Source organism: Postia placenta (genome assembly GCF_002117355.1).
Source record: "Postia placenta MAD-698-R-SB12 unplaced genomic scaffold POSPLAscaffold_22, whole genome shotgun sequence".
Lineage (NCBI taxonomy): Eukaryota > Fungi > Basidiomycota > Agaricomycetes > Polyporales > Adustoporiaceae > Rhodonia > Rhodonia placenta.
In genome coordinates, this window is record NW_020169853.1 from 175,443 (window position 1) to 192,431 (window position 16,989).

At 52.6% G+C, this 16,989-nt stretch overlaps 4 protein-coding genes across 4 annotated transcripts; 1 reads left to right on the top strand and 3 right to left on the bottom strand.

Annotated features, from left to right (window-relative positions):
• Nucleotides 1-6,122: 6,122 nt before the first annotated feature.
• POSPLADRAFT_1062421 (hypothetical protein) lies at nt 6,123-6,784 on the top strand (the record flags this gene model as incomplete). Its single annotated transcript, XM_024481511.1, has 3 exons — nt 6,123-6,293; nt 6,349-6,471; nt 6,539-6,784. 3 exons carry the CDS (start codon nt 6,123-6,125, stop codon nt 6,782-6,784), a joined length of 540 nt encoding a protein of 179 aa, XP_024333382.1.
• Nucleotides 6,785-7,459: 675 nt separating this feature from the next.
• Nucleotides 7,460-7,819, bottom strand: POSPLADRAFT_1159519 (hypothetical protein; the record flags this gene model as incomplete). Its single annotated transcript, XM_024487431.1, has 1 exon — nt 7,460-7,819. One exon carries the CDS (start codon nt 7,817-7,819, stop codon nt 7,460-7,462), a length of 360 nt encoding a protein of 119 aa, XP_024333383.1.
• Nucleotides 7,820-8,842: 1,023 nt separating this feature from the next.
• Nucleotides 8,843-10,367, bottom strand: POSPLADRAFT_1159675 (hypothetical protein; the record flags this gene model as incomplete). Its single annotated transcript, XM_024487441.1, has 2 exons — nt 8,843-8,896; nt 8,940-10,367. 2 exons carry the CDS (start codon nt 10,365-10,367, stop codon nt 8,843-8,845), a joined length of 1,482 nt encoding a protein of 493 aa, XP_024333384.1.
• A 1,833-nt stretch (nt 10,368-12,200) lies between these two features.
• On the bottom strand, nt 12,201-16,136 carry POSPLADRAFT_1050511 (hypothetical protein; the record flags this gene model as incomplete). The annotated part of the gene is made up of 28 exons (XM_024479997.1): nt 12,201-12,263; nt 12,287-12,342; nt 12,419-12,447; nt 12,505-12,624; nt 12,676-12,729; nt 12,780-12,927; nt 12,985-13,207; nt 13,259-13,395; nt 13,456-13,575; nt 13,634-13,710; nt 13,760-13,808; nt 13,863-13,916; nt 13,976-14,061; nt 14,154-14,290; nt 14,344-14,394; nt 14,511-14,588; nt 14,643-14,720; nt 14,778-14,839; nt 14,892-14,953; nt 15,010-15,057; nt 15,115-15,198; nt 15,249-15,314; nt 15,363-15,559; nt 15,613-15,716; nt 15,769-15,785; nt 15,836-15,883; nt 15,937-16,002; nt 16,051-16,136. 28 exons carry the CDS (start codon nt 16,134-16,136, stop codon nt 12,201-12,203), a joined length of 2,400 nt encoding a protein of 799 aa, XP_024333385.1.
• Between the last annotated feature and the right edge of the window lie 853 nt (nt 16,137-16,989).

A 16,989-nucleotide genomic window follows, 5' to 3' on the forward strand; every position in this document is an offset into this window, starting at 1 on the left:
AACTACGAGATCTACAATAAAGAGATGCTCGCGATCATTGAGACACTAAACAATTGGTGCCACTATCTCGAGGGTTTGCCCAATCAGTTCAAGATCATAACCGATCATAAGAACCTCGAATACTGGTGCACGTCCCAACATTTCACACGTCGTCAAGTGTGATGGTCACTGTTCCTGACTCGCTTTGACTTCCGCATCACGCATAAGGCTGGGATGTCCAATGGAAAGGCTGATGCCCTGTCGCGTTGATCAGACCATCAGGTTGGCGATGAGGACGATAACACCAATCAGGTGGTTCTTAAACCGGAGAGATTCCGCATTGCCTCAGCCAGGTGTGGCCATGCCTCGGTGACGGCCGATCAATTGCTTCTGAAATGCATCAGGGAATGTTCAGAGAAGGATTGTGTAGTGGCCGAGACACTTGAAAAGGTGCAGGACCTTGGGCCGCCCCGGCTGCAAAGGGGTTTTGAGGAATGGAATGCCAAACAAGGGCTTCTGCTGTTCCGCAGGTGCATGTATGTCCCAAAGAATGCGGAGCTCCGGCGGGATATAGTCAAGATCCACCACGACTCACCAATCGCCGGTCATGGCGGTTGTGCCAAAACCCTTGAGCTCGTGTCGCGGAATTACTGGTGGCCTGGGATGTCCAAATTTGTCAATGAGTACATAAGCACCTGCGATGTGTGCAACTGTACCAAGACATTCCCAGCCAAGCCCCAGGGTCCGCTGAAGCCGAATGAGATCCCCGAGCGCCCGTGGCAGATCATCACGACTGATATGATCATCGGCTTGCCAAAGTCTGATGGGTTCGACTCGATCCTGGTTACCGCCGACCGCTTTACCAAGCAGGTCCACTTCTTGGCCTGTCATGAGACCCTGATGGCAGAAGGTACGGCAGATCTGTACATCCGCGATGTGTTCAAGCATCATGGGGCCCCGGCCAAGGTCATATCAGACCAAGGTCCCCAGTTCGCTTCAAAGTATCTCCATGCGGTGTACAAGGGTCTGGAAATCGAGCCGGCGCTGTCCACAGCCTTCCACCCTCAGACAGACGGCCAGACTGAGCACTGGAATCAGGAGATCGAGCAGTACCTGCATGCTTTCACAAGCCACAGGCAGGATGATTGGGCAAAGCAATTACCGCTTGCAGAGTTCGCACTGAACAACCAAGTTCACTCCACGACTGGGCACTCCCCATTCTTCCTGCATCAAGGGTACAATCCTGAGATCCAAGTGCGGATCAATCCAATGTCCGCGATGCCTGCGGCCACTAATCAGCTCAAAATCCTGAAGGAGATCCGCGATGACACGCGCTCTGCGCTCGAGCTGTCAGCCGAGCGCATGAAGGTGTACTACGATAAGCACGTGCAAAAGGCACCGGTCTTCGCACCGCGGGACAAGGTCTGGCTTGACGCCCGGAACCTTAAGCTGAAACAGCCGAGCAAGAAGCTCAGTCCCAAGTGCCTCGAACCTTATGTCGTGCAGTGAAAGCTCGGAGATTTAGATTATGAATTGGTTCTGCCGAAGTTGGTGCTGGTGCACCTGGTGTTCCATGTCTTCTTGCTGAGCAAGTACACGCGTAGCGAGATTCCGGGCCGGGAGCCGGAGGAGCCACCTATGATCGAGGTTGAGGGCGACAAGGAGTACGAGGTTGAACGGATCAAGGATTCATGGATCTTCCGGCGTCAGCTGCAGTTGTCACGAGTTGGTACAGCGTCTAGCCGTTTTTTTAATTTTTTCCTTTTTGCGGGCTTGAACCTGTGACCTCTGTACTATATGCCTGATACGGACACATCATATCTACTGTACGATTAGATTAAATGGGCAGCAGTGCGTGGCACAGCTCGGGCTCCACTGACACAGCCTCTCTGACTCACTGACCCCCAGGGCCATGTCAGCATGCTGTGCACGGACCAGTGCGCACAGCCTCCTCTAAATACCCCCTGTATATAAACCTGCCTCTGCTGCCCTAGGGACCTCAGTTTCGACCTCTTGTTCCTAGATCAGTAAGCCCCTGTACATACTTACTTTCCTATGCTAACTTAACTTGTCCCTAGCCTTAGGTTGGAGTGTAAGCTCACCATTGCTTTGGTAAGACCCAGTCGAACACCCCCAGTACCCTTTGTTTGTGTTTCCCCAGTCACTTGACCCTAAGTCACGACAGCAGTACCTTGTCAAGTGGAAGGGTTATGACAACTCGCATACGTCATGGGAACCGGCGCGCAATGTTGTGAATGCGCTGGCCCTCATAGCCAACTTCCACTGGAAGAATCCGAACACCCCTCGCCGCCTTAACGCTGTTACCTTTGGTGGTCTCAACTTTCAGCCAATGCCTGCACCGCTGACTGAAGCACACTGCTGCTCCAGATGGGAGATGGGCCGGGGGGCCTCACATGAGGTCATGCACCGTTGAGGGGGGGTAATGTTACGAGCTGACACGATGTCTAGCCGTTTTTTTAATTTTTTCCTTTTGCGGGCTTAAACCCACGACCTCTATATTACATGCCTGATATGGATGCATCACTATCTACTGTACGATTAGATTAGATGGGGCGGCAGCGCGCGGCACAGCTTGGGCTCTGCTGACACAGCCGCTGATAGGCGCCAAGCCCCTCTGGGCCCCGATTCACCTCTTTTCGGCACTCGCATCCCGCCCGGCACTTCGACTCAGTCCCCCAACACTTCGATTTCGCCTTCGACGCTCTTCGACACCTTCGACGGTGCGCGACGCTTACTCGAAGCTCGGCACGGTCTTCCCGATGTCTCGTGCGTAGATCTCGGAACATCTTCCGCATTCGGCGAACAATAGGGCCACTTGACGCCGCTCGGCCAAGCGCGCGCTTCGCTCCAAGCCACACCGAAGTAGCCGGTCTTTCCCGATTAGGTATCGAACCTCGCGGCATGCCTTTACAATGGCTACCGGTCCGAAGTGGCCATATGTTGCTCTTCATCTCCGCGTTCGGCATGACGTCACTCTACCGATGGACTTGGTATGTGCCTCTCGGTGAGGTAGGTTCTTGAGGAACAATGCAAAGCCCCTTGTACTCGTATGCCACTCTCGAATAGTCGTAGCGTCCTGTGTAGTATAAAATCGGTCGTACTTCTCTCCAAAAATACAAGATCTGATTCCCCCCCCCCTCGAGTTCAGAGCTCATAAGTCGAGTTCGCCCTGCGTCTACGTCCTCAACTGCGTCACTTCGTCCCTTGCCGCGTAACTTCGAAACCTCGTCCACTGCGTTTACTCGTCGATACCGTCTCGACGAACCCTTCGACTTCGACTATTGTCGAAGAAACTGCGAACCGCGCCCTAGCTAAGTACACCCTATCGAATCGTGTCCCTTCCCTCTACGATACATCGAAGAGCTCTGCCGAGCTTCGATCGTCGCTAACTTTCCACAGCTTCCGAGTAGCTTCGACGACGTGTCGAAGCCACCTCGTACCTACCCGTTTGTTCGTAACCTTTCCCAAGGGCGTTTCTCGTGTTCACTCGAACCGCGGGACACCTTGCTGCTAACTCCCCTCTCATTAGACTATAAGCCGTCTCTCTAGTCCCTTTAGGTCGCACCCAGGTTAGGGGTTAGGGTTTCGTAGGTCGTATCACTGCTCTGACTCACCGGCCCCTGGGGTCACGTCAGCATGCTGTGCATGGACCAGCTACGCATGGACTAGTGCACACAGCCTGCCCTTATCTCCCCATGTATATAAGCCGGCCTCTGCTGCCCTAGGGACCTCAGTTTCAACCTCTTGTCCCTAGGTCAGTAAGCTTCCCTTTGTATTCCTTTTCTTACTTAACTAACTAATATATTATCTTGTCTCTAGCCTTAGGTTTGAGCTTTGTTCACCATCACTTCAGTAAGATTCAGTCGGACGCCCCCAGCTTTAGGCTTTTCCCCAGTCGCTTGACCCCAAGTCGCGACAAATGCGGGTGCCTGGGGAGGCAGGTCAGGATGGGACGGGAGTGATGTGGCGAGATGTGGATTGCGAAGTGCTAGCGTATCAGAGTGCTGGGCCGCTGGGGTGCTGAACTTGCCAGATTGGCACGTAGCGCCCTTCGTCAGTAGTGATGGACCGCGGAGTACGATTAGGGCACGGTTGCCGATCACAGACGAAGAAAGGGGCTCGGTTTCTGTTGCTTTCTGAGTTGTCGTGAGAGACGTCAACCTGCTCCTGGGTGTCAAAGGTGTGTTCAAGTCGAGAGCAGTCAAAGAATTTGTCAGCCACGGTGGTGGGGGGAGGAAGGGGAGGTGCACGTGCTACCAAAGGCCGTGCTAATCTAGCTTACACCTATGGCGCCCAAGAAGACACTACGGTTCGCAGTTCACGTGGGGCCCAGTACTGCTTTTGACTATTATGCAGCAGGAACCTAAGCCACACGTCCATGAGGACAGGTATCGCCCACTGAAGTGCAGATACCAAAGAGTTTGTTCCTCAAGTGGTGGCGATGTATCGTAGGCTATCTACATATCATATGGTATTGTAAGGGTGCGCACCACCCGACCTGTAGGAAAGGAAAAGTGAATGTGTGGGTTCCAAGAGAACACTGGCAGCTTGGGGAGTTTCCACCTAATGTCGCAACTTGGGGTCAAGCGACTGGGGAAAAACCTAAAGCTGGGGGCATCTGACTGAATCTCACCAAAGCGATGGTGAACGAAGCTCAAACCTAAGGCTAGGGACAAGTAAATGCATTAGTTAGTAAGTTAAGAAAAGAATACAAGGGAGTGCTTACTGACCTAGGGACAAGAGGTCAAAACTGAGGTCCCTAGGGCAGCAGAGGCCAGCTTATATACAGGGGAAGTTTAGGGGAGGCTGTGCGCACTGGTCTGTGCACAGCTGGTCCGTGCACAGCATGCTGACGTGACCCCAGGGGCCGGTGAGTCAGAGCGGCTGTGTCAGCAGAGCCCGAGCTGTGCCGCGCGCTGCCGCCCCATCTAATCTAATCGTACAGTAGATAGTGATGCATCCATATCAGGCATGTAATATAGAGGTCGTGGGTTCGAGCCTGCGAAAAGGAAAAATTAAAAAACGGCTAGGCGCTGTACCAACTCGTGACAGCTTGCCCGACATACCCAAAAGTCAACACCGTTGTGAAGCTGATTTAGCATCAGCGCTTCACTTCCTATTCTCAGAACTAATATGTGCCAAAAACACAATCCTGATGAACAGATAGCTAGGTGGACCATGCAGGGGATATGATTCTGTACCGGGAGCACTGATTCCGACTGTCTTCACAAGCTGAGAGCATTTTGTAGTTGCTGGCGGCAGCTCAATGGCTCAAAAAAATAGGCACAGAGAAGAAGGGAAAGGCGGAAGCACAACGTTACGCAGTCAAACGAGCACGAACGCAAAAGGGAGTTGGCCTGCAGCGCCAGTTGTTTAGCGCGCCTAAGAGTGCTATCGAGATCGGGCGCCAATGACGTGACATCATCAGCATAGCAACGAGCCCGACGACCCATGTCATCAGCTTGCCACACGGTTCGCGGACGTGTAGATGGTGACTCAGCGTTTTCAACTTCAACAGCAAGTCGGAAATCCATATTCGTGCTGCCACTTGCAGTGGCTACCACGGGAAAGTCTTGTTGAAATCGATGGCGTCTGCTCATCGCCTTAGAGAACACTGATTCATTCCTACCTCCCAGAGGAGGGTCAGGGTGGACACACGGGCTGAATTACATTCGTCTGTGAGTATTCCGGCTCCCTGAGTGTCCCGTCACAGTCTTACACAAACAGCATCTGAATGCCCTCTATTGACAGATCAATGATGATATGTAGTTCTGTTGACGCGGAGTTCAAAGAAAAAGTGCGCAATCAACGTCTGTGTGACTCGCTTGTGACTGCTTAGCTTTGTTCCCAACCCACCTGGTGACCTTGTACTCGCTTGCCTCGTGGAGCACACTCTGCGGCTGATGGATCTCTCAGTGGCTCATCTGCACCGTCCCTTCGTATACTATAAATAACGGACATGCAGGCATCCTCCTGCGCACACTGTCATTTTCCCCCCTCCACGACTGCCGTATACAACATCACTGACTCACCGACTCGTCTTCCTCACAGTACTCATGCGCGTCCCACAGCGTCACTGGCCCCCTAACTTACGGTGGGAAGTCGATCATTACGTGTTCAGAATGGCGATCGACCGAAGGGGTATAGCGAACCAGTGCAAGGGGATCAACATCTTAACCCCCATTCTCGATGCGGATACTCGGGATTACCTCAGGCTACAGTACCCAGACACACCGGCGGATTTCGCATGGTTGAGAAATCAGATCTCCGACCACATCCAAATCATGATCACGGTATGTGGCGCATTTGGCATGTCATGGTGTGGCCGTCTCACGGAGGCATTTTCAGTGGCCTGGATATGCAAACTATCCCTCTCAGCACATCCGAGTCTACAATGAAGACGGAACTAGCATCACCATGCAGAAGCTGGCAGAAGAAGTCTGTGCTTTCGTCTGCAAATTCTTTATAGAGGTGCGCACATGTGCCATCGCCTTTTATCTTACCTCCCCACAGGCGCACTCATATCACTGTCTCACAGCATCACGAGCTCCCTCCGCATCCCAGTGAAAAAAGGTGGGCGATAGGTAACAGTCCAGGAAGGTACCAGATGCGGCACGTCTGTATCCCGTTCATCAATCGCTTGTATGATGACTGGTTCCAGGTGGTGATGAACGTACCTGAGCCAGACGAGCTTGATGAGGGAAGGGAGATGGATTCTCGGTCGTACATCCTACATGACGTCAAGAAGTATATCGAGAATGGATTTCCGGGCAATGGGATCTAGGATCCCTTCAACTTACAGATCGTAAGCTGATCGTGTAACCTAGATCCTTTTGTCGAGATTGCGATGGATACTGGAAATGAAAAAGGCGCAAAACATCTGGATGTTCATATCCACTCCTGAGCCGTAGAACGCAAGGTCAACAATACGAGACGGTGTATCTATGCACGAGGCAAAACCACATGGCGTGGAGGGTGGGACAGAAAAGGGAGTCTGCTAGTGAGAGGATACGACGCAGCGATGAAAGCTGCGACTTTTTGGATGTGCGAGAGGCTGTGGTGGCTGTGGTGGACCAATATCTGTGCCAAACATAGGGATTACGATGCCCTTCACTCCTGATTCACTACCAATTAAAATTTTATCAACGACCGCACGACGTGGCTCGCTGCGACGTTTTGCGGACATCCGGCCGTTATGAGAGGTGCATTGAAAGAATTGACAACACATACGTCGCGTCGCGATTGATTGACTCAAGCAGCACAGCTCAAATGCCATCATCGAGCATGTGCTCAAGTGGCGATGAGGCTAGGCCAATGCTCGCAGTAGAGTCATCGCGCAAATCCTCCCCGTACTCGCAGAGCAACTACACAACATGTAAACTGGACAGCAACAAGGAACAGACCAAGATCGAACACATAATCGAGTGAACTGTAGCATAACACTGCAGGCGGGTGTTTCTTATTTGAAACCCATCCGACGAGCATACTCCCGCTCCTCTTCTGCAGTCAATTGATCTGTCCCCGTCCAGTTTGCGGAGCTTGTGCGTGCCCTGAATCGACTCTGCCTTGTCCGGAAGATATCTTCCATTCGTAATGGCCCGATACGGCCGAAAATGTCGTCTGGGTTCATAGTGCTCTGCTGCTGCAGCGCTTGGCGTAGCTCTGGCGACTGCGCCCATTCTGGAGGGTCGAACGTCCGTGGGCGATCCTCATCTTCTGAGTCCGAATATTCGCTGTTGATGTCTGGCAGCTCGATGCTTTCGCTAGTGACGGGGGGCGGTTGCGCCGCCTGCATCTGCACCTTCGCGCGGTCGGCCATCTGGTTCTGGACGACGCGAGTAGGCGGTTGGTCGTCTGTGTCTTGAATAGTAGCTTTACCCTTGCCCTTTGCGGCCGCTTTCAGATTACTGGACGACGGCATAGTCTTTATCGTCTTTGTCGATTTGGGCTCCGCCGTATGCGTCGGTCTGTTTGTTTCAGTGGCAGTCGTCGGAACTGCCGTCGCCGCCTGTTTCATGGCGGACTTGGGAGGCGGGCCGATCTTCATTGATGATGCTGGCGCGCTGCTTTGGCCAGCTTTAGCAACGCGAGGCGGAGGGATATTGTCCTTCTTGTCTTTCGAAGGTGGTTTCTTGGATTCCACTCGTTTTTCCTGCTCAGGCGCAAGCTTGCGCTTCTTGGTATTATCCTCATCAGGCTTGCGATAATATGACGATCAGAAACTGCACCGCGCTGATAGCCCTAAAATAAATTACCTTCTTCGTGACGGCTCTGATAGGCCGCTTATCCGTGTTTTCTTCGCGCTCTCTCTTCCGTTTCTCGTTCTCCTCCCTGATCTTTTTCTCCTCTTCGAGAGCGCGCGCCTTATCTTCTTCTGCCTTCCGTTGCATTGCGAGCTGGCGGCGATTCTCCATATCCTTGAGACGCGCCGCTTTGCGTCCGATTTCCTCTTGTTGCTGTAGAAAAGCGTGTAAGAATTCGGAAGTACATACGCCATGTAAAATGTGACCTTCTTGGCAGCTTGAGCTGCGAGTTGCAGGCTCTTAACTGGCTCAGGCTTGGCTTTCTTTCCGCCGCCGAGCACGCTGCTGACGAGCTTCGAGGCCTGCCCGAAAAACCCAAGTTGGGATTGCGACGATGACGCCGTTGATGCCATAGACTGCTGGCTTTGGCTCCGCACTGTGTGGGTCTCCGTCTGTACAAAATCGGTGAATGGTCGTGTAAGACAATGTTGGGCCGAGACTGACCTGCACAAGACTCACGGTAGACTTTCCGGCCGCAACCGCAACAAAGGCATCATCCTGTAGCTCGTCGCCATCTGAGTCAATCTCCATCGCATCGTCTACAATGTCCGTTTCGCCATGTTCCCCAGGTGCAAATCCGGAACCGAGTGCGTCTGGAATAAAATGTGATGCTTCTCCTTCATGAGTGGCTTCTACATGCCGCTCATCGTCCCTCGTTGGCTGAGCGGCTGTCGTCGTCGTAAAGTACTGCGTGTCCGCTGCGATTCTTGTATCTGCACCCTTCTGACTTGTACTCCGGCTCGGTAGTGTACTCCACGTGTCATCTGTATCCGCGTTCGCAAACCCGAAGGGTGTCCACATCTGATTAGCGGAGAATTTCTCATCGACATGCCAGCTGTCATCGTCGTCGTCGAGGTTGTCGTCCTGTGTACGGCCCTGTGGCTGCGATTGTGAAGGTCGAATAGAGTATTCTGTATCCTGCGTTCTAGGCATCCAAGCTGGGATATCCTCGATCTTGTCGAAGATGGCGTCCGATAAAACGCTTGCTTTGCTCGACTGTGCAGACAAGGGAACGCGTTCCTTCTGGCCTTTGGAAGAAGGTAATGATGCGGGGACACCAAGAGTCATAGCTGCAGGAAGAGAGAATGGATTGGCGGTAGGTAACTTGAATGAGAATTCTGTGCTGGTGCCGGCTGATGCGACTGGTTGAGGGGCCTGACTTGCCGGATGCGGAGCCGGAGGCGCGACAAATACAGGAGCAGGCTTGCTGAAGACGGGGGCAGGGCGCGTAGGCGGGGCAGCCACCTTGAGCATAGGAGGCGGTGTCGTCGGAGGTGTCGTTGAGGTACTGGTGTCGACAGTCGCACCGCCATTCTCCGAGGACTCCGCAAGTACAGAGACAAACTTGGTCGGTTGTCCGCCTGGGAACCTATCCTTCTCGGAAGAACTGACGAGATCGGACATGCTCAACCTCCTATCAGACTCCTTCGATGTACGTGCCCCAGCTGGGACGGCCTGAGTATGAACCACAGCAGCGGCCAACGGCAGGGAGATTTGGCCAGCGGCCCCTTCGAGCGCCTCCTTGGTATCTGGAGATGAGGAAACATCTTGTCCGTCCTCAGCCTTGTTTCTCTCCCGGACTCGTGCCTCAGCAGCTGCCCGTGCCTCGGCAAGGGCGGCGGCAGCATTACCACCTAGAGACTTCCCCATGCTTTTCGCAGAGCGAGCACCAAGACCTTCGACGGTACGCTTGAAGCGATCGAGCATCGCGTCGTCGCCATCAGAGGATTTGAGAGGAACAGTGACATCGTCGGGCCTGGCTGCGAAGAGCGTGGTGGTGGGTTCAGGGCTCGTCTTGGTATGGTGATTCTGGACTGGCATCTCGTCCGCGTCCACTTGCTTGCCCTTGTCCTTCCAGTCAATCACCCCTTCCGGCGCCCCACTGAGCTTGGGGATTTTCTGCATTCTATCGCCATCTTCTGCTGTCCTATACGGTCCTTCACCTGCAGCTTGCAACATTGCTGAAAAGCCGAGCATCTCGCCACTTTTCCTCTTGGATCCCAGCGCCGCGGTAATCACACTGCCTGCTACAGCGCTGCCAAACCTTTTCACTGTCGTCTCCATCGCCTTCGCCTCACGCGCCTTAACCAACCACGAGCTCCGTTTACCACCAGCGACTGGACCCGTCCCTAATGCGGTGCCCACCGATGGCTCCCTCATCTTGTGCAGAGGTGATGGTGCTGGAAGCCCGAGTTGCGACAGACCTGGTGTATTGGACAAGGAAGGCGCAGATGCCGATGAGGTCGGCCCGTCGCGGATCGGCACGGCCAACCCACTCGTTCGCGCATCTGAATCAGCGGACGACACGATGGGTAGTGGCGCAGTCATGGCGTACATGTCTTCATGGAATGCAATCTCGCGCGGGACTTTAGGGAGAGGTTCTGTGAGATGATTGTCCAAGGGTAGGGTGACGAAGGGCTGCTCGTGCTCTGCCTGTGGCGAGTCAAGAGGAATGGAGTGGAATATAGTCGCTGATGTTGATGTTGTATCATGACGTACCACCTCGTCTACGTCCATGTCAGCGTCATCCTCGTCGGCCGCCTCAGGGTAAGCAGCAGTGCTAGATGATGGCACCGGAAGAGGGCCTGACAGACGGCTACGCTCTGCCGGCTCGTCGTCCTCGGCAATCATCGATAGCTCCTTGACCCCAGTATCGGAGGGCGTTGGAAATGCACCTTCCTGCGGGATGACGTCTGCTTGCGAGTCGGTTTCAAGCGCGGGGACCGTGGCGGCTGGCTCAGCGACATCTGGAACGCCTTCTGGCTCATTAGCACGCGGCGGCGAGGCATTGCGAGCTGCAGAAAGAGGAACAATGCTTGCAGGCTCGTGCGTTTCTTTGGCCTCCAGAAGGGCCTTATGGAAGCTATTCACAGGAGCACGTTCATCATCGGTAATGTGGTCCTCCTAAAGGAGTGAGCGAACGTGAGGTATAAAAGACCTCGACACACCTCCAGAGAAACTACAGCCTTGAATTTCGCCGCCGCCGCGACCGCCGCTCTCGTTCTCACAGGAGCAGTCTTTCTACGCCCCGGGGTCTTCAGTAGCTCCGCCACCGACCTAGTTCACGTGTAAGATTTGTTGAGAGATGGTATGAGTAACCACGCACTCAGTCCTTGGGCCCGTCAAAACATTATCCAGGTAGCTATCAAGGAAGTCCATGCTGTTTTGGATCTGCTCCTGGAGAAACTGCCTCCCCGGGTCCCTGGCCATATTGAAACGGATGCTATTGCACCATGCTAATACGCCTGCCTCTCCGGGTTTTGAGCCATCCATATCGTTGTGGTTGATCTGCCGGCGCCTTTGATGTGTCACGCAAGCGTGTAGAGCTGAAGTGGTTGTCGTCCGGGTGCCGCGAATGTCGAGCGTGCAACAACGCGTCGGCACGTGATCGAGTTACGCGCTGATTTATTTGGCGCCAGGCGCCATCGTGGAACGTTCTTTTATGGACATTGCCTATGACATCTTCATCCCTGTATGACAGATCTCTTCCTCCATAGGCTTCACATCGTATTATGAAAATGTTTGCATTCAACATAGCACTGAAGAGCGCGAACGCCTACCATTAGACAGCAATAGGACAAAATAAGCCAGTCGATCTTAAGAAGCACATCCTGCCGGAAGCGCCCAGTCGGCTTGCCCTGTAACTACTCAGTTCTCAGATCCGGTCGTACATTATTGCGAGGAAACTACTAAAGCTCAAAGGCAGCGCATAAGGCGAGCTATACAATATGATGCAATAATCGAAGCATAACAATATCAGTCTGGTCGCCTATGGGTCCAGTCGACCGAGGTTGACTAACGTATTATTGTAGTGGGTCGCGAGTTTGAGGTCGGTCATAGCAGTCGGATATTCAAGGCGCCCTCACGTCCTCCCTTGACTGGCTGCTGTTGTCGTTTCTATTCATCCCGAAGAGCTGTGTCTCGATCCGCGTAAGTGGATGTCTTCATGACCGCATTGCACTCACATCTTTCAGCTCCTTCACACTGAGTTTATGAAGCTTGACACCCGTTCCTTCACCAAGAGCCGCTTCTGCTAGACCTGCAAGGGCTCGCGTTAGAATATAATGTATTTATATACTCGGATATACAACTGCAAAGCAGTGCTCGATACGAACCGACTTTGGTCTCTTGCAACTTGAGCATCCTGAGTTTGGAGAAGAATATGTTAGGAATGTTCCAGTTGGGAGCATTTCTGGCTGACCGTTCCTCGATCGTGTTGCGCACAACAAGACGCTTAACGAAAACCTCCTTCTCTTGACCGAGACGATGCACCCGGTCATACGCCTGAGACTCAGACGCGTAGTTCCACCCCAAGTCCATGCTAATGGGATGCTATGATGTGAATACAAAGGGACGAGTGGAGACGACGGACTTGATTAAGCGATTAGCAGAGACTAAGTTAAGACCAACGCCTCCACACTTTGTGCTGGAATGATAGCGCTGTCAGAAAAGTCACAGTCATGTAGAGATACACACCTGATGAGGATGACTTTGGGCCCCCCGGACTTCCTGAACTGCGACAAAACCAGTTCGCGCGCCTCACGGCTCATCTTGCCATCATAGCGGAGGCTGCGGATACCGTAACGAGAGAAGAGCGTCTCCAACAAGTCCAACATGGACGTCCCTGTGAAATGAACACATATATGACCTTACACAGCAGATCGGTTGATGTGTCACGTACACTGAGAGAAGACAATGGTCTTGTCCCCAGTCGACTCCCACTCTTGGAGGTGCTCGACCAGCGCAAGCATCTTCGTGCTTGGCTCCAGGTTGTTGTCTCCTCTCTTCCATGTCGCGATCAGGTGGTCTGACATCCCGTGCGGCTGTTCAGACGAGTCGCGGCCCTGCCTTCTTGCCTTTCCCTTGCCACGTATCTCGTCCATCGTCAGATCAGCATCCGTATTCTGGTGGCATATATGGTTAGCCATCCTTTGCACATGAAAATTGTTACTGACATTGTCATCTTCGCCTTCGTCTTTGACAACCTTGCCCTTGCCTTTCGGCGATGAAGACGCAACAGCTGATAGTAACTCCGCCACATCTGGCAGATCCTCGTCCGAGCTCGAGCTCAGCTCAATTAGCTCTTCTATCTCTCGTCGGGAACGAGCGGATTTCTTCAGAGCCGGGCGGCTCGGGGCGGCCGGGGCGACACGTCGGCGGGCGTTGTCCGCACGACGTAGGGCGTTGCGAACTTCGTCTTGAGACGGCTCAAACGCCAGAGAACGGAACACATGGTCGGGGCGCAGATTCATCATCTTCTTGCACGTCGGGCCTGGAGAAATTCGCACGTTAGCGCATTGGCCCGTATGCAATTGTACAAGACCACAAACATGGTCGAAGCCCCTTTGCCGCAGCCGTTTCGAATTCCTTCTCGATACGGAGATTGGTTCTCTCGTCGGCATTACCGCTGTGTACGAGTGAATAGTAGTAGTCCCCGCAAGTATTTCAACCCCTACAATTCTCCGTTATGAACGATGGGTGAGGTTGCCAAGACTTGTAAGCATTCTATTGCACGATCTGAGACCCAATTTGGCGGGAGATGCAGAGTGCATGTCTTACCAGCGCAGATCTCATGTCCGCAAGCTAACAGACGACCGCTGTCGTTCATGAACACTGCAACCCTCAGCATGTCAGCCTTTAGACAGATGTCACTGCTGGACTGCAATACTAACGATCACCACAGACAGGGCAGGTAGGTTCAGGCTCATCCATCTCGTCGTCAAATTCCAATTGAGACGCTTTGGCACGCGCCATGAACCTGTCGAGACTGTCGTTCATCACACTAGGAGAAAGATAGTCGTCTTACGAACCTCTTCTTCACCTTGTGAACAAATATATATAAGCACGAACGATCGTAAAACACGGATGAGCTGTTCCCAAACCTCCATGACCCACTGAGGTCCCAACATGGTGTTCGCGCGAGCTACCTCTTTGTCCGCGTCGCTACCTACCAGCAAGGTCGGATCCTCAAACCCTTCGGCTTGGCGCTGGACGGCGGAAATTGAACTTGCGAGCGGTCTACAAGCATTTAACTACTCACGAGAATCAGATTCGGATGACAGCATAATTGTCGCATGCGGAGAATCAACACCTGGTGCAGGATTCTCAGTCACCTTGAGCTTGAAAACAAATACTAACATACAAGAACTGCAGTGTGGCTTCGATGCGACGATAAGTCATAGATCGTTAGTGTAAGCACTAGTACACGCACTTCTTGACCACATTGCTGTCTTTGAGAAACCTATTAATTTGAATTCGAGCACGCTTCTCAAAATTGTCATACAGCTGGCACGATAAGTCAGACATCAATATATGGGGGAAACGAATGCACGAACATACCTCGCGTTCATCTTCCGAGAATTCCAAAGTAACGATGTCGATGTGTTTTTCAGGAAGCTGCAATAGTGGTTCTCCCTCCTATCAATGACCGCGCTTCGATCAGATATATAGCTATGATTAGAAACCGTCGCTCACAAGATCTGCATCTTTGGTACGTCTCAAAAGGAGAGGCTTCAGGACCTCTTGTGCACGTAAGCCTGAGTCCCCATCAGACATGCGCTTCGAACAGTACTATGGAAGCGAGTGTACCAGCTAACGGAGCGTCTTGCATCTGAATTCTAGCAATATGCTCGTTGAAGGCATCCCAGTCACTAAGATCCTCCGTGAGCCGTGAGCTTTAGTCGAGGTAGTAACCATTGTAACTGACTTCCAGGGACGGAATCGTCCAAAACGTAGGTAACCGTAGATGTCAGCTCTAATGGGTTTGTTCCATGAGACATTAGTAACCGCGATCGTGTACGTGTAAGCTTACAGTGTATTGGTGATCGGTGTGCCCGTCAGGCACCAGCGGTATTTAGCTCGCAACATCGCGACAGCCTTGCTTGATCGCGTAGCGCTGAGATCTGCTCAGTTTACTTGACGCAAACCAGATGCGCAAATTCTCACCGATTGCGAATGAACTGGGATTCGTCCAAGATAACACGGTACCACCGCATGCGCGCAAGAAGACCCCTGCAGATTATGAGCAAGGACTCTTCTTCAGGAAACGAACGTACAGACCCGTTGTCGAGCAGCCATTGCAATTCCCCACCGCTCTCGACGTCGTCAGGCATTGCAAAGTCCGAGTTGAGGGTATGATATGTGGTGATTATGACGTCCTTTTCCTGAATGGCATGGATGCTCCTAAGCTTGTCACGCCCATGATGGATGTGGACTGTGAAAAGTCCATTCGTCTTGTTCTCAATTTCTTCCTTCCACTATAGGACATGGACTTAGCGGCGCATTCGCGCGAAAGCGCAGCGAGACGTACTTGAAGAAGTAGAGCAGCTGGGACGACAATCAATGTTGTACGGTGCTGCTCTCTTTCATCCGGCAGGTTCATGGCCATAGTGCCGATCATCTGTACCGTTTTACCTATGGGGGCTATCAGACAAGCCTGTATACGGATGAGTATTGTTCTAAGTACCTAGACCCATTTCATCTCTGATATTGTATAATCAGTACGCGTTTCAAATGATGGTTTAAGCGCTCACGCGAGGATTCCACCCTTGTGAGGACCATTGCGTTCTTGATCAATCATCCTAATGAATATAAGGGGATCGTACGAGAGCGAAAACGGACGTAGTCAACATACCAGCTAACACCTATCAGCTGATGAGGCAAAAGTCGGATTTCCAACCCAGGAAGCAAGTCTCTCTTGCTAAAGGCAGGTTAGCAACATAAGCAAGGCTGGAGTCGTGATACGCACCTCTGCAGACCCAGTTTCTCCATTGCGGATTTTACGGTTACACCGTGAGAGGAGTTGTCGATAGCCTTAGTGATGAACTCTGCCATCCTGGAATCCCATTGAGTTTTGTTAGGAATAAGAGGGCCCGTTGGCGCATGAAATACACTTACCTCAAGTCCTGGTCTCTGCCACCTCTGTCAATGACGGAAATGCTGGATTCGTTGTCATAGCGGAGCGCAAACCCGCCACTCTGAATTGTGGGGGTACTGCTATTGATCGGTAGAGTGCTGCTTGGTCCCACGAGCTGCGACATTTGTTGCAAGCTAGCTGTAGGCGCAAAACGCATGAATGTGTGATGAAACTTCCATACGGCGTCGGGCAGGTACGACTGAATCAGTTCTCGACCATCCTGCGCTGCATATATTGTTGCAGAGATTGTCATATGTCTTTCCGTTTCGTATAATGGCTCCTGATGATGCAGGACCGCCACTCACAAGAAGACATGTGCACACCAAAAGAAGACCCAGGTAGGTTCTCTCGATCCAATCCTGTGGTACCGATCTTCCTTCTCTTCTGATAGGCATCCCCGCTTCCAGATGCATAGCTGACTTCGAAGTTCCTCTTCAAGCCAAGAATAGGTGCATCTTGGGTGGCCGTGTATGGTGTAGGGGATAGCTGCGCGGTGGTCGCGGCGGACATCGAGAAAAGAGCGGGATTATCGAGCGCTGCAAGAACGCGCGAGGTCCCTCCTGCGGAAGGTGGTTTGTACGCTTGCGAAGAATTCGACATCGTCGGCACAGTAGGTGAAAACGGTACTCGACGTTGCAAAGGACAACGTTCTGGTGCACAATCCATGTGTATGCGGGTCACGTGATCTTACTACGAGCCACAGGCATTGTCGTGAGGATACAATCCAAGTGTAACTGAGAGGAGTATGCAGGCGTAGACTGCAAGTTAGGC